Source organism: Stigmatopora nigra, chromosome 15 (assembly GCF_051989575.1).
Source record: "Stigmatopora nigra isolate UIUO_SnigA chromosome 15, RoL_Snig_1.1, whole genome shotgun sequence".
Taxonomy (NCBI): Eukaryota; Metazoa; Chordata; class Actinopteri; order Syngnathiformes; family Syngnathidae; genus Stigmatopora; species Stigmatopora nigra.
Genome location: NC_135522.1, coordinates 2,061,013 through 2,073,116, shown reverse-complemented (window position 1 = coordinate 2,073,116; position 12,104 = coordinate 2,061,013). Strand labels below are relative to the sequence as shown.

General features: G+C 38.5%; 1 protein-coding gene across 1 annotated transcript in view; it reads right to left on the bottom strand.

Annotated features, from left to right (window-relative positions):
• Positions 1–12,104, bottom strand: part of LOC144208595 (inactive phospholipase C-like protein 2) — a 43,081-nt gene that overhangs the window by 3,783 nt on the left and 27,194 nt on the right. Inside the window, exons 2-5 of the mRNA XM_077734524.1 lie at positions 8,839–11,325; positions 4,972–5,175; positions 3,488–3,563; positions 321–430 (exon numbers count right to left, since the gene is read on the bottom strand). Of these exons, the coding sequence (XP_077590650.1) occupies positions 321–430; positions 3,488–3,563; positions 4,972–5,175; positions 8,839–11,325 (2,877 nt within the window). The remainder of the gene's footprint in view (positions 1–320; positions 431–3,487; positions 3,564–4,971; positions 5,176–8,838; positions 11,326–12,104) is intronic.

Sequence of the window (12,104 nt, the reverse complement as noted above, 5' to 3'; positions counted from 1 at the left end):
AGCAAATTCCAAACTGGCGGCTAACGTCGATAAACGGCTAACGCTAACGTGTTTGCGCTTTAATGACAGAAAGCATCCGTCTTGGGGACGATGCGCATCCACGCGGCGCTAAATGAATTGCGGCGTGAGGACGCCGCCGGGGAGCAAAGTATCTTGCTCCAGCCCCCCCCGTATGCGGCATGTGGTGTCGTAAATTATGGCAATGTGGGGACGCCGGAGGGGGTGTTTTTTTTGTTTTTGTTTTTGGTGTGACGGATTTGACGGCAAATGATCCGCGGGGGGAAACGTGCGTGTGGCGAATGTGTGGGTGGAGTCAGCACCTTGAGCACAGTGATGTTCCAGGCGTAGCTCTCCATGGCTTTTTGAAGTTTGCGTCCCTTTAAGCCTTCTTTTGCGCCGATGCGATGGAGGTCCTCGTGGAAATCCAGACCTGAATGGAAGATGAAGTCCATTGTCAATTTTTAATGCAATATTTGATGAAAAATGGACAAATATTTGGACAACAGTGACTTTACATTTAAAAAAACAGAAGTCATTCATTTTTAAAGTGATTGCACTCTTGTTTACATATTTAAATGTTCAGATATTAAGATGTTATGCAGTTTTTGAATGAGGCAAAAAATCTCCCCAATTTATTGATAATATTAATATATTGGAGAGAAAATACATAATATTTTGCCTCATTCAAATCATTATTAAGATGTGAAACAGTTTTTGCAGAATTTGAATGAGGCAAAATAACATGTATTTTCTCTACAACATATTAATATATAATATATTATTAATATTAATATATTGCAAAGAAAATACATGTTATTTTGCCTCATTCATATCATTTTCAAATGCTCAGATATTAAAATGTGATACAGTTTTTACATGATTTGAATGAGGCAAAATAACAAATAAGTATTTTCTTTCCAATATATTAATAATATAAATACATAATATATTATTGATATTAATATATTGAAGAGAAAATACATGTTATTTTTCATTCAAAAACTGTATAACATCTTAATATCTGAACATTTACTGTAATTTTGCCTAAAAAAATCAGTGGGGGAAATTAAAAACTACAAAATAATTGAATTATAATCATGCTAATAAACTATATATTACATTGGGAAGGGAATGTAAATAATCCAATACTTTAGCGTCCTCTTCCAAACGCCAGCGTCCAAATGGAAGCAACCGACCACGAAATGCCGAATCAACGCACGGAGAGGAAATTGTCTGGTCGCACCCGAGGTAAATTTCTCATTAGAATAATGCATGTTGACTGTTGTGGCCGAATAAGAGTGCGATTGTTTACCTCGTGATTGTGATCGGCCGCTATGAAAGAAGGGCTGTGTTAAATAAAGCACGTCATACTTTTGAAATAGAGGCCCCATCAAAATGACCTTTTTGTATATCCAAAGAATATTTCTTTGTGTTCACACAATTGCTCCAACGTAGGCTGCGAGTGGTGAATTCTACTCATAATAATAAGATAGTAAATGTAACAATGCCTGGGAATGCATTAATATACATGTTAAAGCTTGAGTGACGCCATTGTTGCCCACCAAAACAGACAGAGGCTTGCATTTTAATAGGTAAAGCCGGACGGGGGCAACAGGTTTCCGAAAAACTAATGCGCGGCGACGCTTTCAAGCTGCGCTAAACACGCAGGCCGTCTTTGAAGACGTCGCCTTTGGCTCCTTAGGGGGTGCCGACGGAGAGCTATTCGCTATGGGGTACTTCAATTGGTTGATGGGATTTGGGAATATTTGCTCACAATGTGTAGGAGCTTTTGTTTCTTTTCAGGTGTGTGTGTATATAAGTATGTATACATGTATATACATGTATATACCTGTATATACACGTATATACACGTATATACACGTATATACACGTATATACACGTATATACACGTATATACACGTATATACACGTATATACACGTATATACACGTATATACACGTATATACACGTATATACATGTATATACATGTATATACATGTGTACACATGAATACACATGTATACTCATGTGTATACACATGTATACACATGTGAATACATGTGTATACATGTGTATACATGTGAATACATGTGTATACATGTATATACATGTGTATACATGTGTATACATGTATATACATGTGTATACATGTGTATACATGTGTATACATGTGCATACATGTATACACATGTGCATACATGTATACACATGTATACACATGTATACACGTGTATACACGTGTATACACATGTATATACGTGTATACACCACATGTATACACGTGTATACACCACATGTATACACGTGTATACACCACATGTATACACATGTATACACATGTGTATACACATGTGTATACACATGTGTATACACATGTATACACGTGTATACACATGTATACACGTGTATACACATGTATACACGTGTATACACATGTATACACGTGTATACACATGTATACACGTGTATACACGTGTATAAACATGTATACACATGTATACACATGTATACACATGTATACACGTGTATACACATGTATACACATGTATACACATGTATATACATGTATATACATGTATACACATGTATACACATGTATATACATGTATATACATGTATATGTACACATACATCTATATACATATACATACACACACATACACACATAAATACACATACATCTATATACATATACACATACATACACACATCTATATACGTAGATGTATATGGAGCTAAATTAAATTACTCTATACAAAGCAAAGGGAAGGGCAAAGTAATGGATGAATCACAAGCGGAGAAAAAAAAAAGAATGGAGTGCACTCAACTCATTTGCTGTCTAAAAGCGCAAGCATGAGGATCTGCGCTAATGGAAGCTCAGATACATCAATGCAGGAGAATGGACAAATGGGACTTGAGTATACATGAGTATACATTTTGTAGTTTTTTTTAATAGAAAATTGATTGTTAGCTTATTTGCCGCTTTTGACAGACATGGGCGTCCAATCCATTTCAATTCAAGTGATTGTCCAATCACACTCAAAACATCCTAATATTTGTGCTAACTTACATTTTTAAGTTAGTAAACGTCATTTTTATGTTAAGCATGCTTAACTCACGTTATGCAATCTCTCAAAAATATTGCAAATAGCCAGAATTCCAACAGGGAGACAACTCTATTCAACAAAAAATATTTACGAATTTGCCTAAATTCCAGAGAGATGAGCTGTAAAATTGGGTCAGCAATAACATTGACATTTCAATGAACCATTCATGTTCTGAGCTGTTCTAGAATAGTTGAACTTCAGTCAATTCTTCAAACTAGCCACTTGGGAAAAGCTCTTCCGAGGCTATAAAAAAAACAAAAAAAAACATCCTATCAAAGCTATTAATTTAAGCATTATCCGCTCTTTTCTCTCCACGGCACCCCTTTTTGTGATATGTACGCATTACATTCACCTGCCCACCTACATGACTCACATACCTGCACGCTGTGCTTGCACAAGCCTGGAGTAGACCACATCGGCCGACTCTATCAGCGTTCTGCTGGTCTGGATCATCTGCCGGACAAAAAACATACACACTTAGTAACATGTCTTTTCTGCTTACCCTATTTTCTCACATAAGTACTGTTTAATATCTAAATACTGTTTAATATCTAAGTACTGTTTACCATCTAAGTACTGTTTAATATCGAAGTACTGTTTCATATCGAAGATAGAGTTTAATATCTAAGTACTGTTTGATATACAAGTACTGTTTAATATCCAAGTACTGTTTCATATCGAAGTACTGTTTCATATCGAAGTACTGTTTCATATCGAAGTACTGTTTAATATCGAAGTACTGTTTAATATCTAAGTACCGTTTAATATCGAAGTACCGTTTCATATCTAAGTACTGTTTCATATCTAAGTACTGTTTAATATCGAAGTACTGTTTAATATCGAAGTACTGTTTAATATCGAAGTACTGTTTCATTTCGAAGTACTGTTTCATTTCGAAGTACTGTTTCATATCGAAGTACTGTTTAATATCCAAGTACTGTTTAATATCCAAGTACTGTTTAATATCCAAGTACTGTTTAATATCCAAGTACTGTTTAATATCCAAGTACTGTTAAATATCCAAGTACTGTTTAATATCATAGTACTGTTTAATATCCAAGTACTGTTTAATATCTAAGTACTGTTTAATATCTAAGTACTGTAACAGTAGATATTTAGATAAACAGTACTTGGATATTAAACAGTACTTAGATATTAAACAGTACTTAGATATTAAACAGTACTTAGATATTAAACAGTACTTAGATATTAAACAGTAATTAGATATTAAACAGTAATTAGATATTAAACAGTACTTAGATATTAAACTCCTTACATATAAGCCGTACCCTTGATTCAGTCACCATTTTTCTGTTGTTGTTACAAATACAGCAAGTCATATTAGCCTGTTTTTTTTCCCCCGACATTATACTTTTCAACAAGGCCCCAAAATGGAGCCCATCTGCTTTTAAGCTTCGGTGAATGCTTTTAATTAGCATGTGGTTTGGAATGAACACTGCCATCTTATGATTCTTTTGGGGGGGCCTTAAAAATGTTGACAGGTCAACATGCCCTACTGCATCTTTAACCAAATACTTTCTTTTGTGTTGGTTCCAACTGGTCAATTTGACCCGCAACATTTCAAAGATATGACTCAGCTTTTCTTTTCCTCCATTAAATTTTTCCCTTTACAGTTTCCTTCTCTATAATTGTAAAATATTATTTTACCAATGGTTTTATTCATGCTTTAATTTGGTCAATTTAGAGTCTACTTGATTTGAAACAGCCACTAAGAGTCATTTTTATGTATTTTTTCCCCCAAAAATTAGAGTTTACACTAAACATAAACACATTTGAAGTATTTAATTCATCATTAAAAGTCATGACTTTGAATATGGTGTTTTTTTTAAGCGTTCCTTACCATATCGTAGGCATTGAGTACTTTTCGTAGTAACTCGGGAACTGGACCTTCGGCTTCCATGGCCGGGTACGTCTCGCTCAGGTCCACCGTCACCCTGAGCGAACGCTCGCTGTTCATCAGCCAGGTGGACACGGTTAGGATGCATTGCTTCATGTTGGCGGCCGGTGTCAGGCCGCAGAGTTCCTTGAAAGACACTGTTGCATTCTGGGAAAAACAGAAGAAGAACAACAATGTCAATACAGAAATCCCTCAATTATCACATCTTCACTTCTTGCAAATTCACTATTTTGTGATTTATTTCCCGTCATTAATCATTACAATTATTTTTTTAAGTTGGGGTGATCCTACTTGGCGATTTTTCAATTGTGGCGGCCATTTTTGGTCTACATTAACCACTATATTCAAGGTCTTACGGTACTAACCAATCTCCTTTCTTGGCCTGTGTTTGTATTCAAGATAACAATAAGGAATAAAATGATTCATTTTTTCATCTTTTTGTGTTCACAAGGTCGCAGGGGGTGCTGGAGCATATCCCAGCTGACTTTGAGCACCAGGCGGGGGAAAATATAAATTGGTAGCCAGCCAATCAGGGCACAATGACACAAATAACCATTCACATAGGGAATATTTAGTGTTCAAACAGCCTAGCCTAGCTTAGCATATTTTTGCAATGTGGGTGGTAACTGGAACACCCGGAGAAAACCCACCCAAGCCTAAGGAAAACATGCAAATTCCAAAAACCTGGGATTGAACCCTCGACTTATAAATGTCAAGCCGACATAACTAACCACTCAACTTTAGCGATTTTTTTCCAACCAAATTTTCCGAATTTTTACCAGTTCCGAAATGAATCCTGACATCTAAACCCGGAACCATTTCAAATCCCATTTGGCTTTCAACTCCACTTCCTCAACCTTCCCCCCCATCCACCTCACACTACCTCTGTAATGAAAATACCATCGGTCAACTTGATTTAAACCACAACCAGAAGCACAAACCTCTTCCAAAACACAAAGCGACTTGACAAATGAAGCCCTGGGAGTAAACAAACTTAAAAAAAAAGGGACCCCGGCCTACATTGGTATTTAAGAACCAGCCCTTACTCCTCACTTACTGACGACATGTCATCATCTTAAGCTGGATAGCGAGCCACTAAACGAGGAGAACTAATTACACATGGCAACCGTCTTTATAACCGTCCCAATGCGCTTGTAGAGCTCCAATTATTCGCACTCGTGTATTTGTTTTGCTCGTTATGCATTAAGAAGCTACGGCTGTGTTGGGAAACCCAACAAGAGGCTTGTGTTTTTAATTATGCCCCGCCCCCTCCCCCGCTACTTAACTCCCCTTCCCACATTGCCCCAATGGAATCATTGTGTGTCCCCCATACAACACTTCTTTTGTTTCTATTCCAATGGTGGATGCCAGTTTGGCCTATAGGAGAACTCGGTTTAGATGAATAAGGCCTGCACAAGAGGTTTGAGTCCGGGCTACGTTTGTCTACACTTCTGAACTGTACACTAGATGGAGCTAGTCAGGTCTACGTTGTTGCTGATTGGTTGATAGGACCGTTTAGGACTATTTAGGCAAGGAAGATAATCTTTAAAGTTAAGTTACTACTGAGGGACTATACAGTAACTTTAGTCCAGTCTGCAGAAGGTCGCCACCTTGTGGACGTTGTGTGTGGCTCCAGTATTTTTAGCTAGTTCTACAATGTCTTGTGTGTCTTCTGTCTGTCTTGCTACTGCAATATTTTTTTTAGATATTATATTTAGATTTCTTATTCATAAATGGATTAAAAGAACTAGATTAAAAGCCCTGAATATTTAGTTTTTTTATAGATCTAAAACAATGTTTATTTTAGCTTTTTTTTGAATATATTTTTAGATTTTACAAAATGATTTTTGAACTAAAAACATTTAAAAAGGGGGAAAATCAGGATTATTTTTTTTTAGATTTAAAACTGTCTATTTTAGCTTTTTTATATATTTTTTTGATTTTACAAAACGATTTTTGAACTAAAAAACTGAAAAATGGATTAAAAAAATTAAATTATTGATTTAAAAGGGGGTAAATCAGGAAATTTAATATACATCTATACTCTTCATTTGAATTTGATCCAAAAACAGAAAGTCGGCACTCATCATTTACTTTCCCGGGCCACACAAAATAATGCGGTGGGCCAGATTTGGCCCCCGGGCCACCACTTTGACACACGTGATCTGTAACGTAATCTAAACATTGCCTTCCCATTACCCCAGCAATGTAAAACTAGGAATGCTAGTATTAAATGAACATGTCTTACCAATCCTGCATAATATTTACACCCAAAAAAAATGAAACTACACTGCCTGGAAGCTTTAATTTGGTTCAAAATGAGTATAATGTTATAATATAAACCTCTTTTGATAGTAAGGCCAAATAGCTACTATCACAACATCTTTGAGCTCCATGCCTAAAAATGTCTTTTTTTCTTTTGAGCTATTTTTTGCGTTCCAATTTGAGTGAAGAAAAGTCTCCAGAGATATAAACGCTACTTGATGCCATCTGGGCGACCAATCCTGATCCAAGATGGAAGCTGCCCACAAGCGGCCACTACAAAGTGTCTCATTTTTACATTAAAAAGGCTTTTTTTTTTTAAATTCATTGTCTATGAAGATCTTTTCAACTCTCCCCCCCTACTTTAATCTCATTAAAAAAAAAACATATTTCCATTTCAAAAGGAAACAAACTGTTGTTTGATCCAACCATCGAGGGTCCGCCTACCACAAATTGTAACATAAGGTACAAAGGCGCCATTGTGTGTCATATACAACCACATTTGTAGTATATTGAGGCATTTTTCTTGTTTAAATTTACATACTGGAGGAGTTTTAAAGTAGTTCTTTGAATGCTTAGCAACCCACTTTTTATCCACAGGCCAGTAATTGCCCCTCATTAATGATTATACTATTCATACATGGACTAATTGCATAGCAATCTCGCAGCTTTGCTGCTCTCTTACGCAATAATGGAGCACAATTAAGCCACCATCACGTCAAGTCCGGTCCGAACTTCACATTAAGTTCAAACTATGCGCTGTACTTCGTTTGGGTGTGTCTGATTTGATGATTCAGTTAAAAAAAATTGATTTTTTGTGATGTTGATGGTCATTTGTCACTATTTTTTGTTTTGTTTAGAGTTTATCCAAGTAATACCTTGACATACGAGCTTACTGCGTTCCGAAACTGAGCTTGTATGTCAAATCAAATCAATAAAATAGCAGAATACAAATTCATTTGTTTCAACCCTCTGAAAAAAAACCTAAAAATAAGATATTACAATGGGAAAACATGTTTTCATTGTTCTAATTCACAAAATAAGAAATACTTATATAGTTGTTATGATGATCTGAAATTAAATGATATTTTTGTATGGTACTGTACGGGTATTTTTAGCTTTGAGACAAACGCTAGCGGCTAATGGCGGAGGAGACAGACTTGATGTCAATAAATTTAACTTAAATAAAACTTTGATTACTATACACAGACTTAAAAAAATACTTTTTAAGCTAGTTCAGTCACTCATACACACACAACACATGTTTTTCTATTATTTCATGCTTATATGATTGTCATTATGCGCCTATTCTTCTCCAATTAATGCAAAAAAACGTAAAAAATGCTAACTGCAGGGCCAATACTCGTAGATATTTAGTATTTTTACTCGAGGGATATACATTGAGAAAATCCAGATCAATGCCGTTAACTAATTTACAGCTCAGATCTCAGGCCAAAAAAATAGTTTGAAATTTCCCTCCTATCTCAAATGTTAAGACCCTCATATGTCAAGGTATTACAGTCCCGGTAATCCCGCATTTGTCGTTACCTGAACATTTTCTCGTAGATCCGTAGCTTCCCTCAAGGGTTGAGTTGACGCCCGGAAGAGTTCATCCACAACTTTAATCCCTGTAGTCTTAGTATTGGTGTACTCTCGTGTTTTCCGACCTTTCCTGACAGAAATCCCTCTCTTATGGGCTTTCCCTCCCCCTCGTCTATTAGTGATGGCCACATGGACAAACAAGGTGGTGTTAGGTAAGAACTCCCCTGTCAGAGACTGCAAGGGTACATGGCGGTATCCCGGCTGTAGACACTCAAAAGGGATGGTGTACTGTCCGATAAACTCGTCTCCGATGTAGTCGTCGTCCAACACCACGAAGCGTAAGACCGCCAATTCCGGCAAGTTGATCTGGAACTCAAAACTCTCGTCGAAAATGGGATCGTCTCCATTCTGGGACACGGTTTTGGTCCTCTGCTCGGCGCAATCGGCCGGGATACCGTGGATTTCCACGTAAATGTACGGTTCCACCACGTCACCCTTAGCCGCGGACCCTCTTGGCTTGGGTAAGTTCTGCCCACTGATGACCTTGATGTGAAGAAGCTGGGCAGAAACCCCCGGTAAGGAGTCACGAGCATTAGCACTGAAGTAAGACACTTCTTCCCGCATAATAGCCGGCCGTAAGACGTAGCCACAGTTTCCGTTTTGTCTGAACCAGCCCAGGTTGAGATCCATCATCAAACCGGGGGTCTGGTAGTTCATAGCTACGATCTGACAGCCACATTTCCAGAAGTCTTGTGGATTCATGTTACTAGCATCAATCCTCATGGGTGTAGGGTACACCCTGGAAAGGAAACGCTTGTTGTAGCAGACAAATTCTTCCGGGAACTCGTTGGCGAATCTGTTGGCGTCCACTTCGTTAAAGGAACACATCTCCCAATACTTTTGTTCCCTTTTAGAGGCGTCAAAGTCCCTGAACTGGATTGATTTACATAGTGACACCAGTTCTGACAGTTCCTTGCACAAACGGAGTCTTTTACAACCAAGGCCGTTAACCTGGTCCCTATCATCGACTCCGACCCTCCTGGACATCTCTAGACCTTCTTCCTCTTCCGTAACGTCCCCCTCCATCTCACTACAGTTGGGTTCTAGTCGCTTCCCCTTGAGTAGGATCTTACCTTTGAGTTTCTCAGGTGATGGAAGGTAGTTTTCCTCCTTATTAGGGGTCTCTACATACAGTTTATCCCCAAGAATCTTCTTCATATGTTGAGCCATGACTCTCTGCTGGAGGATGGAACAATGAGCCACCAGACAAAGAATCAAGGGATAGTCCGATCCCTCAAAGGCATATTGGTTAATGATATCCAAGACTTTAGAAAAGGCCAATTGCGAGGCTACGGAACTTCCCACGTAGACCACCGGTTCGTTGTCAGGACCGTCCCAGACGATGACCTCGATACTGCGGCAACCCATCCTCAGTACACGGATGTAACTACTGATGTCAGAGGAACCCCAGAAGTGGTCTTCTAGGAGGGACGCATTGTGGGAGGAGTTTATGTAGTAGTGGGATAAGGGTTGGGTCATATCTTGGCATACTCGTTTATGTTGTGGGTCAAAGATGTGGCACTCCGAAGAGAGGAGGTAGTGCGTGAAACCATCGATGGAGAGGTAAACGCCTTCCCGGCCTTGAGCTGATGGTTCATACTTCAGAACCATGTCCCTACACATGTCCTCCGTTACACCCTCAACGCCTTGCTCCACCTCCACAAAGAGCATCAGGTCTTTACAGTCCAAGTACTCTTTGTTACTGGAGAACTGCATCAGTAAGAAGAAGATCTCCGGCCGTGTACAGAGTTCGCAGTAAGCCTCTACGAAAGTATCCATGTTGATACCTTCCCCGTATTGGTCCTTAGCTTTCTGTAGTTCTTTGAATTGTAGTTCAATCATAGCCTCTTTCATTCCTGGGTTGAGTCCCTTGATGATTTGAGTAGCTCGGAATAGGTCAATATGTCCTTCTTTCTCGATGTCTGCCAGCTCAAAGACTGAGCTGATCCAAGATGTCCGAACGCTAGGTTGGATGGGTTCTACCACGTCGACAGTGTGTCGGCCATACGAGACCAGGTACCTCAAACCCATCACCCAGGTGCTGACCACATCTGCTGTGGTGGCGACTAAATCCAACGACTCGTAGTTGTCTCCGTAAATGATTGAGAAGGCGCATTCGTCCGGGAATTGATCGGAAAGACCGTTACTTCGAAGGACGGGGGTCTTTTTACCTAATCGGACCTCTTTAATGCTCTTGATTTCCAGTTTTGCTTTTTCAGAGTCCTTCTTGGAGGGTTCCCAGCGAAGCCAGTGCATATCCGGATCCAGTAGGAAGTATCGGTTGTACATACGGGAGTTGGAACGCACTTTTTTCATCTCGCAGCCTTCCATCATGAAAGCCATGCAGGCAGCTGTGCTGTTGATCTTGCGGTCACTTGGCATGGAGCTGAAGGACACTGTCTTTTTCCGAACCTGTCTCTGTTTGGATCCATCCTGGAACAAAAAGGGGGCGGAGGCATTTACTCAATGGTTTGCATAGTTAAGAAAATTGCATAGAGTTTTACATAAGACATAAGAGCAATTTGAGATACGAGTCAAATTTCGGGAAATATTTTTATGAGCACTGGGCGGAGCATTGTATTTTTTCAGTGTTTTTTTTATAGTGTTAGTCAGTGCAAAGGGCGGAGCTAATTCGCTAATACGAGAGGAGTATATACTACTTCTTGTTGGTAAGTAGTTGTGTGTTATCCTATTGTGAGGACATTTTTGTGCATCATTTTCAGAATATTTTGAAGGGAACACAAAAGCAAATAACCCTCGATAGGTTGCATTTGAAAGTCAGAGTGGAGGCGGAGCCAAATAAAGCCAAGAAAGGTATAAAAAATGTAAACAAATTAGAATTAAGTTTAGTGTAAAGTTAGATTACATTTATTTTTGAGTGTCTGCATTGCAATCCAAGTTCATTTAAATTTATTTACGTTACGAGTGCGTTGCCATGCAAAAACTTAACATACGAGCTCATTCCCGGACCAAATTAAGCTCTTATCTCAAGGTACCACTGTATTCTTTTTGTTTAAATCTGAAACTAAACCCTTAGAATAGTTGTGATAGTGATTAGCGCTAAATATTAGCATGGCGGAACGTTTTAGAGAAACCCACTCAGCTCAAGAGAATAGTAAATCTAACAAATTTGCTTTAGATTGCCAAAATTGAAGGTAATAAAACATGGGGATGGACGTTAAAACCTTTTCCATTTTCAATTCCAAAACAAT